This window comes from Eptatretus burgeri, chromosome 1, assembly GCF_056783735.1.
Source record: "Eptatretus burgeri isolate ZD-2024b chromosome 1, Ebu_testis_v1, whole genome shotgun sequence".
NCBI classification, from domain to species: Eukaryota; Metazoa; Chordata; class Myxini; order Myxiniformes; family Myxinidae; genus Eptatretus; species Eptatretus burgeri.
Window position 1 is genome coordinate 66,678,462 of NC_140961.1, and position 15,000 is coordinate 66,693,461.

Genomic DNA, 15,000 nt, shown 5'->3' on the forward strand with positions numbered 1-15,000 from the left:
GGGTTTTTGACCTTCTTCGACAAACTAACTCCAATAAGCTATAGCACGTATCCTGTTTCCTTATTTTAATGTCCACAACATTGTTTTGTAACCTTTAAAGGTTATGCAAAGGTCAAATTTTTAAAGTTGTTGAACGAAACCGGGTTTTCGACATTTTGCAGCTAATAACCCGTCACTTGTACCACATCATGTTGATCATTTTTATAACTTGGTCAAAAATTATCACATTGTCTCATCCTTGACTTCTGAAACAATCTACATCGTCAAATACCGCTCGTGAACCATCGTCGTCTTCAGACTTGTCCATATTAAAGTTCTGTAGTACAAAACACACATATATATATATATATATATATATACTGTATACACATTTTAGTGTGTGTGTGTGTGTGTGTGTGTATTTTTATGTGTGTGTGTGTGTGTGTGTGTGTGTGTGTGTGTGTGTGTGTGTGTGTGTGTGTGTGTGTGTGTGTGTGTGTGTGTGTGTGTGTATCTCGCACATAGGCCTTCTTGTCCACCCTCAGCACACGTTCAGTTTTAAGCCTCAACCTCCTGAACAACACAGCTCTGCCATTAAGACTGGCTCTGCAACTCTGGTCAATGGAATCTAGTGTCCCTTGAGAGACAAAATTCTTCTTTGCCCCACAGTAAGTTCCAAGACATCCACCGGAAACATCAAGGACGGTGGTCTTGAAGGCACTCCACAACTCTTCCAGATTCCCCAAAGCACCAAGACCCCCCCAAATCCCCACTCAGCCTGCTCGCAAATTCCTCAGCCACCCTCTCATCCTTGAGCTTGCCAACATCCAGCCTAGGCTGGGAAGGTACCATTCTCCCGGATTTAAGCTGAAACTTCACAGTTGCTACTAAAATCCTGTGGTCGGTATTGAGGAACTGAGAAATCTGGTAGACCCTGCAGTTCTAGATCATCCTCCAGCGACTATCAATGAGAATATGGTCAATCTCCTTTGCCACACCGCCAGCGTTGGAATACCAAGTCCAGCGATGAGCCTGTGGGAACGGAAACCATGAACCAGCCACCCTCAGTCCATGACTTCTTGCAAAGTCAAGGAACTTAGTGCTATTCTGGTTCACAGTTCCAGACCCATGGGGACCAACACATGTTTCATAACCATCCCTATCATTTCCAGTCGATGCATTGAAATCCCCCAAGACTAGAAGAGTATCTCGTCTGGGGCATTGATCAACCACAGACTCGAGCGTGGCATAGAATGCATCCTTCATGGTGAGATCACTCGCGTCAGTCGGAGCAAATGCAGAACCCAGGAAAATGACACCCGAGGAGTGACGAATCCTTCGTCTCGTAATACGCTCGTTGACCGGTGTTACCTCAATTATCATTGGAGTCAGCTTATTGGACACAGCTCCAGCAACTCCTTGGACATGGTAACCATCAGAGCGACCAGACCAACAGTCGGTGTGACCACCTGCCATGATCTTGCCACTATCCGGTCTGCGAACCTTAGAGAGTGCTGCAATACCGATGTCCAAACGCTTGAGCTCAGATGATAACAGAGACAGGTGATCATCCTCTCTTCGGAAGAGGACATTCCAGGCACTCACCCGAAAGTTCCGCCTCAGGTTAACCCAAGGAGACCGCCGTCTGGTGAACGACACTTTAAACCACCCTGAAATACACTACCCCAATCTGACCCGGGAAGGTTAGCCTGTGGTTTTCCTCCCATCATCAAAGAGTGAGGGTCCCGAAGGCTTTGCCGCAATCCCGTCATTCGGTGAGCTGCCCTGTGAAGGGAAGCTGCACAGGTGGTACTCCCACGGAGTGGGTTATATCATTGATAAGCATTATACTCCCCCTTGTGGCAAAACAATTCATGATATTCAGTTCAAGACCTGGATTTAAATCAATTTCAATGAAGGGATTACTTCGATTAATAAAAACATCACATCCACGACCATTCCGACATATTCTTTCCCTACTGATGAATGTATAGCCAGAGATTTGAAAATATTTCCATCTTTTCAGCCACGTTTCTTGCACACAAATTATATCCTGTTTGTTCATCAAATCACTCACGAATGATCTGAATTCAGATCCATGTGCAGATAAACTTTTGCATTCCACCGAATCAAAAATCATTATTCTATTGATGAATCATGAGACTGTTTAGGAGTTATTCCACTTCACCCTCTCTTACGAAATATTTTATTGATCTGACTGAAGGAAAGAGGGGGGAGGGAAAGCAAGAGGGGGGAGTCATGGTTCCCAGAATTATTGGGCACCTCCATGTCATGGCATATCCCAGGGTGAACTTCAGAGCAATGGTCCAACTCCCAGAGTGGCATGGATGCGCCAGGAACAATAATTTTAAAAATAGGACCACTGAACTGGAGCTCATCTGGGCCCTGGCCTAATGTTGTAACCCAAATAGGGTAGCATTCTGACTGATGGGTCTGGAGAGGAAGATTTTTGAAGCCATTTATGTGGTTTTCCAAAAATTTACTAAATCCATAATTTTTGACACACTTCCGGTGATGTGATTGGCATGACCTCCACAATTTAACATCATGAGCCTGTCCTAATGTAGTAACCCAAATTTGGTAGCATTCTGACAAATAGGTCTGGAGATGATTTTTTTTTTGTATACACTGTTGAGGCTTGTATGAGAGCTAACACACAGAAATGCACAAGGGGAGCAGGAGAGAAGAGGGGTGGGAGAGGGAAGGGGAAAAAAAACAGTGGGGGAACAAACACATGAGGAGATCTATGGAAGGGAGAGGGATGGGGTGGGCTGCATAGCGTAAACAAGATGGACACTACAGGGACTTTCAGTAAGGAAAGCAGGGAATTTGAAGGAGGTGGGTTTGGGGTGGATTAGCGGTGTAGAAAATATCGTGGTTTTGGATGGGGTAGTGGTTTTGGGGATAGTAGAAAAGATCGTTGTTTTTTGGGGTAGAAGATAAGAGATGTTGGTGAACAGCTGTTTTGAAGACCTGGGGGGAAGAGTGAGATTGAAGAGAGTGTGGGAAAAAAAAGAGGAGTTAAAGAGTGAAGGTGAGCAGTGATTCTTGATTTTGGTAGTTTTACCAAAAGGGGGTTGCTGACGGACCTTGAGCGTCCTGCGGAAATATGGAGGGGGGGAGTGGGGTGGGGGACATATCTCAGACAGAGCAGGGGGGACCAGGCCAGAGAGGAGACAGGAGACATGGTAGAAGACAGAAAGACTATCAACATGCCTGCAGTGAGAGTGAGAGACCCAAAGACATCCTCATCACAGATGATACCAATGATACTAAAAGCCTTGGTTTCCACAGCGTGAAGCCAAGAAAGGTGAGAGGCAGGAGCACCAGCCCAGACGGGAGATTAGTACTCCATCAGGCTGCGGACGAAAGACTTGTATGTGGTCAGGAGCTCAGGTGTGCCATGGAAGGACTTTGCACGATGGAGGATGCCCAGTCATCGACTGGCTTTGGAGGCCAGCTTGGAAATGGGCTTTCCCAGGAAAGATCATGGCAGATAGTGAGATCCAGTAACTTGAATGAAAGGAGCTTGTGATTTTATCCAGATCTGCAGAGAGTGAGGAGGCTGCTCCATGCCGATCTGAGGGATGACAGATGGTATGGCAGAGGGTAGAGTCATCAGCAAAGTGATAAAGAGGATTTTCCAGAGAGTCAGAGAGATCATTGATGAAAACCAGAAAAATAACAGGACTCAGAACACTGCCTTGAGGAACTCCAGCCTGGACAAGAAGAGGGGATGAGAGAACTCCATTAAGGGCCACCCGTTGGTTGCGACAGGAGAGGAAGTCTGAGAACCATGACTGGAGATGGCCTTGGATACCATAGGAAGAGAGTTTGGTGAGCAGGGCAGGGTGTATCGAAGGTATGCGATATGTCGAGGGATATATGGCTCTGATTTCATGTCTGGCATTGAGGACCTCCATCCATTGTTGGGAGAGCAGAAGCAGCATATCCAGGGAAGAGTGACCTAGTCTGAATCCAAATTGATGATGGGAAATCAAGCCATTGGAGAAGAGGAAGGATTTAATGTCTGAAGCGATGACCTTGCTGATGATAGGGAGAAGGCTGAATGGTCTGTAATTGCGGGGATCTGTTTTTGCACATTTTTATGCAAGGCGGTGATGTTTGCCGATTTCCAAGCAGATGGCAGATGATCTTGAGCAAATGAGAAGGTGAATAGAACAGAGAGAGGGTGAGCAAGAGCAGAGGAGCAGGTTTTTAGGACATGTGGGTTGATGCTGTCTGGACCGGTTGCATAATCTGAGTCGAGGTTTGACAGCAAACTCTCCACCTTGTCAGGAGAAAAGGACACAGAATCCAGGAACAGCCAGGTGCAACTGGGTAATGTGGGTACAGAAAGCAATGGGTTTGGGACACAAGATTTAGAAGCAAACACAGAGTTTAGGCATTCAACCTTTTCATGTGTCATGTCAGCTGTGCGGCCATTTGACGTAAGGGAGGGGATAGAGGGGGAACATACACTAGAAACAGAACATACACCAGAACTCAACACAGGTTTGAATACCTTGCTGCTCATGATAATGCCATTCTGGTTTCGGTTGGCAAAGGGAACTCGCTCACATTTTATCCTGACCATTTGTCAAAGTGAGTGAATGCATGGTGGGATGCAGACTGGCCAATCAGGTGATGAGTGGACATATACATTTTGAATTACACCTAAAGGAAAGACACAATTCTTTTGCCTACGGTAATTCTAATTTTCTTTTCGAGCTTTCAAAAGCACTCATTGGGCAAAAGATAAGAGAGAGGTGGCAAAAGATTAACATGGTGAGATGCAAGTTATCGCTGAGCAGTGCAGAGAGTTCCAGACGGTCCTTTCGTTCTGGAGACGATTTTTTAAAAATCTTTGTCCGTTTGTGAATGCTCAAGACATTCAACATCTGAAGTCACTCGTCATCTGAACGAGTCACACATCTGAACAACATCTGAATAAGATGTATTTCTCTTGGGCAGAGCAGCCTACATTAGAACATGGACTCGCTGAGCAACGCCACGATGAGAGAAGGATGGATGGGGGGAGTGGGGGGGGGGGGACTAATTTAGCTGTCAAGGCTTGATAAAGAAAAAAACCACACATACTTCCATCAAAAACATACACCGAATGGAAACTCAAGATTTTCACTCCACTCAAACAAGGACATGTGAGTTGCTGGAGAACCAGGGTCAGAGCAGCATGGTTTTCAACCCGGGTTGTATAGCATAGAAACAAGGTATTTGTGATGTCGGTGTGCCGACTCATAAATTTATCACAACATAAAATCACTATTTTTCACGTATTTCCGAAATAAAATCCACTATTTTATTAGAGGTCTAGAGCATCTGGTCTACCTCATAATTAGCATGCATACCCATCTTACTGTACAATTATTTATTTTGTATGTTTGTCCACATGAAATGCACCAAAATTAAAACGAGGGGCACTCGGTAGAGCGCATACCTCTGCCCCGTAATTCCTGATTCACAAGAACATATCAGGCCCGATTCATTTTTGAGATATCGTGTTATATCTCATTTTTGGCCCAATCTCTCAATATTGAAGAATCACTAAAAAATTCTAGTAGTCAGATCCGGATCCATATCTTCACCAAAATGTAAACAGTTCGTCCTTGTCACACACTCAACCAGCTCACCAAATTTCATCCGAATCCATCCTGAACTTTTTGAGATATCCTGCACACAAAGAGACAAACAAACAGACAGTTGTGAAAACATAACCTCCTTCACCTTCGGTGCGGGAGGGAAAAATAAAACCAATAAAGCATCTGAAAATGCAAAGCCCATCCACTTTGTATTCAGACGAATTTTTCTTCCATATGCTAAATGGTCCCTTTGACCTTTTGAACAAATTATTAATTTGTCTTCTCCATATTCTCATAAAAAAGCTTTGTTGAAAATTTGAAAACAAAAGTTCAAATGATAATTGAAATTTCAGGTCAAATGGATGAAAATTAATAATTTTATTTCTTGCTGACCCTTGCTTGACCTTAGGATCAAATAATTATTAATTTGTCTTCTTCATATTCTCATAGAAAATTTAATAACAAGAGCTCAAATGGTAAAAACACACACACACACACACACACACACACACACACACACACACACACACACACACACACACACACACACACACACACACACACACACACACACACACACACACACACACACACACACACACACACACACACACACACACTGCAAAACCCCGTCTCCCACTGTGCGGGGTATGGGCTAATAAAGAAGCTTGTACAACTCCATATGTGTTTCGCATTTTTGTACAAGCAGCAATAAAGCTTTTAATAGAGTATGAACAGTAATTTCCATCGCTTCCAATTCAAGTTGGGGGTGGGGGGGGGGGGGAGAGAAAAGTATTCGCAGCTTTTAAAAGGAATATTAAAGAAAACTTCATCCAGATCATTTAGAGAGAAGCCATGCTTAAGGCAAACTGTCCTCTTTGACAACAACAAAAAAACACCAATGCAAAATGTGACCATTTACATGTAAAATTATAGTAAAACATCGGCTCTTAGTGATGACCAACATTTTGAAGAAAGGACGGTCGCTCCAAACTCAACAAATGCATTGCAAAGTAACCAAGCAAATAACCAAAAGTTTCATATTTATCATAAGCATGTTGTACAGAAAAAAAAATAGTTGCTTTTAGCAACCAATCACATTTGGGGAAAAAGTAACGGCATAAGAAGGAAGGAGATCAACATCATTTTTTTTACTGTACAATAAAACAACACAAGAGTGAAAGCACAATAGCTACGTTGGGTTCCCCAAAAAGTATCGGTCGGTTGATGATGCAGCCAACGCCTGGTGCAATCACGAAAGCAGCGCTCGCCGTGTCGCGAGCCGACGCTGCTTGCATCTTATTGAGGATCAAAACGTGAATGGCAGGCAGTACACATCCTCTGCTTGTCTACACAAATATACAAAATAACAAAATTAAATGCGCACCATGGGGCTTACTTTGTCTATTTTGTACAATACCATTTACAAATGCTCCCCTTCATACCTCTTCCAAATCCAATTTTACTTCCTAAAATAAATACTTTTGCATCTTTTTGTACAATAAACACAGAACTTTCACCGACAATCTTTGCTACAATTATTGGTACAGCCCGAGATGCAATACACACTGTTTTCAGATTAATTTGTCCATGGCGATCCTCAACATACTACACTTGGAAGGCAGCATTACGTGTTTCTCATGGTAAGGAAAAGGAAATGCAAAAGTTACTGCGATCTGCTTGTCACATGAACCATGAACCACAACATAGTCCCGAATGCAAAACAATGCTCCCAATTTGATTTGCATCCTTTCCTTGACATATCTTTCCACATTCTTCCAACCCTGATGGCTTTAAAGACAGAATCACATGACAAAACTGTTCCTCCATAAAGAAGCCAAGAATGATTCGAGATGTATCCACAGCACCAAGTGACAATGACATCATGGTCCAAGTGCTGTTTGGATTGTATGAAAGATGGATCTGGGTTGTCAAAGTATGAAGCAAAATCAAAACCATGAGTTGAACTTAAAAGTAAATATCTTGGGAACCAAGGTTTTAAAAACCATGATGGTTTCACAAAATCGAAATCGCAATTAGTGGCCCCAAAACATGGCTTTCATCGTTTTTAATTATATTTTTTTGGCTTTTTTCTTCAAAATAAAATGTAGTTACCTCCCAGCAGCAATAAGGAATAAACCTCACTATGAGTAGCTGATGCAGAGAAAGGTACAACATGATCTGCATCATAAGCAGTGTTGGCACTATTTTGAATGTGACCTGGAATAAAATAAATCTTGCTTTTTCATACTGATTTAAAAAACACCCAAATGGGACTGCACGGCAAAGATCACATTTCCATGTGCCTGTGAGGTCCCATCGTGGTTCGTAGCACCGAGGGCTGGCAGTATGGGAAGTGCGGGATGTCACCGGACCTTTTTGTCTGCAGAGTAGATGGACAGGTAACAATCACTGCTCCCAGCTGCCAGGTGAGGCTGTGGTACAGAATAGAGAGGAGGAATGCTATTGTAATGCACAAAATAGCATTTGGAAAGCACAAACCACTGAGGTTGGAACGAAACAGACAAAATAAAAAAGACGCACCCAGTACGGATGAAAGGCCAGACAGTTGACTGCACCGATTCTTTGACCCATGAAACCATCGTAGTACTTGATGTTGTTAAGAAGCTCTCCAGTGAGCGCGTAAACAGAGATGAAGTGGTTCATAGAGCCACTGCAGACACACAGTCAAATCAATAAATCATAAACAAACACCTGGTGAGAGAAATGTACGAACTTGTATCAGCTCAATCTTTATATTAAATTCAAAAACATTAGTATGCAAAGCTCAACCTCGAAGGTTCAATCACTTGAAGCTGCATTCATTTTTATTTATTAGATGTTTGACATTGACAATGCATGAAGTGAAATACATGTGTATACATGTGTGTATACATATATGTATATGTATACATATATATATATATATATATACATACATATATACATATATATACATATATATACATATATATATATATACACATACATATATATACAATATATATGTATATATATATATATATATATATCTATACATACATATACATACATATGTATATGAAGTCTGGTGTTGGCTTAGTGGTTAGGGTGGCGGCTTGGGATCCTAGGGTCCTGAGTTAAAGCCCCGTTGGCCGCTGAATTAATACACCAGGAGGTTGACTCAGCCTGTCATCCTTCCGAGGTCAGCAAAAAATGAGTACCAGTGTGCTGGTAAGGGGGACACTGTATCAGCGGCATAGCCACGTCCCAACCAATGATGCAACTTGCAGCCACAGGGGGGGGAGGGGGGGGAGAGAGAGAGAGAGAGAGAGAGAGAGAGAGAGAGAGAGAGAGAGAGAGAGAGAGAGAGAGAGAGGGAGAGAGAGAGAGAGAGAGAGAGAGAGAGAGAGAGAGAGAGAGAGAGAGAGAGAGAGAGAGAGAGAGAGAGAGAGAGAGAGAGAGAGAGAGAGAGAGAGAGAGAGAGAGAGAGAGAGAGAGAGAGAGAGAGAGAGAGAGAGAGAGAGAGAGAGAGAGAGAGAGAGAGAGAGAGAGAGAGAGAGAGAGAGAGAGAGAGAGAGAGAGAGAGAGAGAGAGAGAGAGAGAGAGAGAGAGAGAGAGAGAGAGAGAGAGAGAGAGAGAGAGAGAGAGAGAGAGAGAGAGAGAGAGAGAGAGAGAGAGAGAGAGAGAGAGAGAGAGAGAGAGAGAGAGAGAGAGAGAGAGAGAGAGAGAGAGAGAGACAGAGAGAGAGAGAGAGAGAGAGAGAGAGAGAGAGAGAGAGAGAGAGAGAGAGAGAGAGAGAGACACATATATACATATACATATATACAGGGTGTCCCAAAAAAATGTACTCACATTTTGGCTCCTCATAACTCATTGAAATTTTCATTTATTGTCAGATCAAATTGATCCTGTAATGGCAGAAGTATGACTAGGTTTTGAAGAAAGATAATTTATCATAAAGTGCTCCTGGAAGCACGAAAACATCATGGAAGTGCAAAGACAATTTAGAAGACATTTTCACAAAGATCCACCAATGCGACGCACCATTGCTCGCATCCGAGATAAGTTTGAAACAGATGGAACTGTGCATGACGTCCATAAGGAGTGTTCAGGAAGACCACGGTCATCAACCACCCCCGCAAAGGAAAATCAATTGCTGGAAACCCTCCACCGATCCCCACGGAAATCTGTACGACAAATGGCTTGTGAGACAGGAATCCCAAAATCAAGCGCCCATCGCATGTTGAAGCGAATTAATTGGAAAAGTTACATTCCAAAATTAATCCACGCTCTAAATGAAGACGATCCTGACCAGAGAGCTGAATTTTGTGAGTGGTACCTGGGCAAATGCGAAGAAGATGCAGCATTTCCATCCAAAATTGTTTGGAGCGATGAGGCCAGCTTCAAGTTAAATGGCTCAATTAACCGACACAATTGCACCTACTGGGCTCCTGAAAATCCGTGTTACTATGGAACACCATTTAAACTTATCAGGGGTTACTGTGTGGTGTGGGATATCAGCATTGGGCATCCTCGGGCCATTCTTTTTTGACCAAACTGTCACTGGGGATGTTTACTTAAACTTGCTGCTGGAATCCGTCGGTCCACATGTCAAAGAGATATTTGGTGACAAAGAGATTTACTTTCAGCAAGATGGAAAACCTCCCCACTACCAGCGTGATGTAAGGGACTATCTCGAAGCAACTTTTCCGAACAGATGGATTGGGCAAAGAGGTAGTGTTGAATTCCCTGCGCCTTCCCCAGACCTCACTCCAATGGACTTCTTTTTATGGGGATCTCTCAAAGATAAGGTTTACGGCTCAAAACCAGCAACAGTCGATGAGCTGAAAGAGGAAATTGAAAGACAATGTCTTGCAGTTCCAAATGAAATGATTTGTAACACTGTTGAATCCATTGGTCCGTGTTATCGGCTGTGTTTGGAACGTGATAGTCGGCAGTTTTTTTTTTTAAACATGCATTTATCCATTTATACATTTAACCATGAATCTTGTTTCTAAGTCAATAAACAACGCATTTATTATCATTTAAAGAGTGAGTACATTTTTTGGGACACCCTATATATACAAATCTATATGTATATATATATATATATATATATATATATATATATATATATATATATATATATATATATATATATATATATATACATACATATCTATACATACATATATATATATATATATATATATATATATATATATATATATATATATATATATATATACATATATAGATATACATATAAATATATATACACATACATATCAATATATTGTTACGAATTTCGCCCGCCCGGCGTGCGATCGGACACGTGACTCAAATCGCGACGCGTCGCCCACTGGAATGGACAATTCAGTCGTGACACTCTTGGAACTATCGCCAAGGAGCTAGTCACGGGTGGGGTTTTAACCTCACCACAACCCAGTCCGCATTCTACCTGCGCGAAAAAGGGTGAATCGCCGAAAGTCGATGTACCTAAGTACTCGTACGGGTAACCTACCGAAAGGTTGTACCACGCCACAGGTCGACTCCGGACACGAACCGCTTAAGCGGCTCGTTCTGTGCTACAGGGATAACCGAGCGGAGTTATCGTCGACATTGACGGTTCAGATTAGTTACCGGGCGTTTTAAACCCACTATCAATCCCTTACGTGATGCAAGATGGAGATTCAACAAAGGAAAGGACGAAGCGAAACGGGGGAACAGTTCAACAAGCAAGCACTTTGTTTCACACACGTAAGCAGGCAAATAGGAACAAAAGCAGGCAAATAGGAACAAAGGAAAGCACTACGGCCGAAAAAAGGCAATTATTTACAGCACAGCCACTTATACAGGTTTTACTTGTCGGACTGGCGCCACAAACACACATACAAAAGCCTGAAAAGAAAAGAAAAGAAGTGACTTCCCTCATGGACCATTGAGTCCTCTCCTACTACCGTCAGCGCGGTCGCGCCTGGTTCCGGCCTGCCACGCGGCCGGCGAACCCTCTCCGGCACCCCTCGTCCGGGCGCACAGGTCCACCACAGGCCGCACTGCGGCGCCTCCCGTCCGCGTCTCCACCAACAGGCCGCGCCGGGCCCAGAGCACGGGAACGAGAGAGGAGGAAGGGAGCGCTTTGGAGAGCGAGACCCAAAGAGAGACCGGGCCTTTTTGGAGAGAGAGAGCGAGAGAGATCGAGCCTTTTTGGAGAGAGAGCTGGTGCCTTTTTGGAAAGAGCTACAGCCAACATGAGCCACGATCAGAGAGGGTGAGCCTCGCGTCCGTTTACCTTTTGTAAGGCGGGGCTCCGCCCTTCGCCGCGCGGGGCTCCACCCCATTCGCTGCTCCACCTCCCTTCGAGGAGTTTCCAGAAGGCTCTCGAAGGGGGGCGTGCCCCCACTCCGACCGCCTCACGCCGGGCCTCCACCAATGGGGAGGGAGCTGCCCTGCCCCCCTTCCCGTGCCAGCCTTGGCACCGCAGAGGGGTGCGCAAACCCGCGCACGAGCGCAGGTTTCTTTTTTGCCGTTGTCGTTGTTTGGTTTGAGGTTGTTGGATCCAAAATAACGATAGAGAAAGAAAAATGGCTCAGTCAAAGCGTTGCAGCCCGGATGAATCGCACATATTCCCTCTAAACAACAGGTGTGGACTAATTACACATGAACTTAGATATATCTCACCTGAGGACCCTTTATGGTGTATTGCGAATTTCCACAGCCGTAACACTACCCCCTCCCCTTTTTACAGACTCGTCCCGAGTCGTCGAATTTTCGTGTGCCATCATGTGTAGTTCTCCCCTAGTACGTTTTACCTTCGGATCCCTGAGTGCGACATTCAGTGTATTCGTGTCCCCAAAATAAATAACCTACGGGCTGAGTAACTAACTAAACAAACCCACTCATACAGATGACTTAAATAAAATGCTGGCGCTAAGACATACATGCCAGGGGCGCACTCATATTTACAGTACATCTTAATTTTTTAGGCGTTACGTTTTTGGCGTAATTAAGTCACTTATATTTTTCGTGAAAATATTTTTTCGTAAACCAAAAGGAGAACAGAAGCAAAAACAGATTTTGAGAAGGACTTTTATAATCAATGAATAATGCTGTATTTGGAAAGACTATGGAAAATGTTAGGAATCGACAAAACATAAGACTTTCTACATCTTGGAAACAGGCTTCAAAGTTAATTAATAGACCAAGTTTTGAACGAGCGGAGGCGTTTCCAGAGAACTTTTGTGCTATTCATTTGAAAAAAGAGAGTATTGAAATGGATAAACCTATTTATATAGGAACATCAATTCTTGACTTATCAAAGTCATTAATGTATGACTATCACTATAATAATTTAAAATTAAAGTACAAGGATAATGTGTCATTGTTATATATGGATACAGATAGTTTTATATTGGAAATTAAGACAAGTGATGTATATGAGGATATGATTGATAATATTGAAATATATGATACAAGTAATTATAAGTCTGATAGTATGTTGTTTTCATTAAATAATAAAAAGGTTATTGGTAAGTTTAAGGATGAGTTGGGTGGAAAGGTCATGAGTGAATTTGTGGGTTTGAGATCAAAGTCTTATGCTTTTACGCATATTGATAATAACATTGAAAGGTGTGATAAGAAGCTAAAGGGATAAAGAAAAATATAATCAAGGAAACAATAAACTTTAAACATTATTACAACTGTTTAACCTTAAAGGAGGAAGAATACAGAAAAATGAATACAATAAGAAGTTATAAACATCAATTATGTACAGAAGAGATAAATAAGAAAGTATTAGGAGCTTTTGATGATAAAAAGATATATTTTAGAGAATGGAATCAAGAGTATCCCATATGGTTATAAGTATAAGTGTTCAAGGGCATCTTTTTACTGATTTATAAATGATAGAACCAAGCAATAACCAAACCAAAGAGTGGAGATGTAATCAGCCTTGGTATTTAAATGGGAAACAAAGAATGTGAGAAGTATCAAATAAGACTAATTGAAGAAATAACCGGGGTAAAAGTAAATAAAACAAATAAGCGGATAAATTTAATTACAAATAAGTTGAAGGATGTAAAGGAAAAAATAAATATCCTTGAATGGACTGAAAACTTTGATGGTTATCAATTGAACAATGGAAAAACAATTTACTACAATCTCAAAATGATGTGGATCAGGAGGTGGTTAAACAAGAACATTGAGAGAAGTTTATCATTTTATTTCTGCTCAACAAAGACATATAAACCAAGAACTAAGTTCTAAAATAATATTTGTGAATATACTCGATGGTGATGAATGTAATAGGAAAATTAATTTATTACCTCGAGTAGAACATGAACAAGTATTTATTGGATCACTCTGAGTGGAATGAAAATATAAAAGGAAATCAGTAAGTCTCAATTTAACATGTGCTCAATGGGGTAGAGATCAGTATCCTATTTTGACCTGATGGGCTGAGAGTCAGAGGGGGCGGGGGTGGGGGTGGGGGAAATCATTCTCCTATTTTGTTTTTTTTGGGCCTTGAGACAGTCTCAATTTAACATGAGCTTGTTTGGGAGGGGTAGAAAATCAATCTCAATTTAAAGGTCCTCTGACATGCAAAATAAACTTGTTATTTATATATTAACTTGACCTTCCTCGTGAAGAAATCACCCGTTTTTTTTTTTTTTAAATAAACAATGGGATAATTAGAGCAATATTTAGATCATTTCTGCAGCTCTTCACAACTTGCTATGCCCCGCCCCTTAAAAAATGGACTTCAGCGAATCACAGCGTAACGTCACATACAGTAACTCGCACAGAGTGGATTGACTCGAGAGTCGAGATGTCGCACGCCTTATACAGTATGTACAAATGCATTTTGCACATGTTAGTGCAATCTCTGTGATCGTCTTAATTCCAGTGATTGTTTCGCAAAAGTTTTAAAGTTTTAGCCGTACTTTCGAAAATGCCAGCAAGATGTATCGTAGCAGGATGCAGCAATACAAGCAAAGACGGTGTAAGCCTTCATGTATTCCCGAAAGATGATAATCGTCGGAGAATATGGACATCTAAAGTGAAGCTGACGAGGGGAAACTGGAAAGGCCCCAGCGACACGAGCGTCATTTGCAGCGCCCACTTCGAAGACAGTACATAAAATATAAAATTTGACTGTTGAACCTTTCCATTAAAAAAAAATACAGGGACATACAAGTAAAATACCAAAGATTAACATTGCACCATTTCAAGGTGCAAGGAGATAATTTTAAAATCAAACAATGTGAAAAACCTGCACCCACATTTTGCAGCTTATTGAATTGTTTGTTGAAACCAGCCTGCTGGGATAGGTATGATTCCACATACATGCAAGCCAGGTATGGCTGCACTCGACATACATGGGTTTATTCTAAAGTGAAGGTACTGCTTCCATTGGCTT

At 42.1% G+C, this 15,000-nt stretch overlaps 1 protein-coding gene across 2 annotated transcripts in view; it reads right to left on the reverse strand.

Moving 5' to 3' along the window:
• Nucleotides 1-6,283: 6,283 nt before the first annotated feature.
• RPTOR (regulatory associated protein of MTOR complex 1) overlaps nt 6,284-15,000 on the reverse strand; it is a 211,467-nt gene continuing 202,750 nt past the window's right edge. For both annotated transcript variants that reach the window (XM_085886708.1, XM_085886701.1), the window contains exons 34-35: nt 8,145-8,274; nt 6,284-8,035 (exon numbers count right to left, since the gene is read on the reverse strand). In XM_085886708.1, coding sequence (XP_085742834.1) covers nt 7,967-8,035; nt 8,145-8,274 — 199 coding nt within the window. In that variant the 3' untranslated portion in view covers nt 6,284-7,966. The remainder of the gene's footprint in view (nt 8,036-8,144; nt 8,275-15,000) is intronic.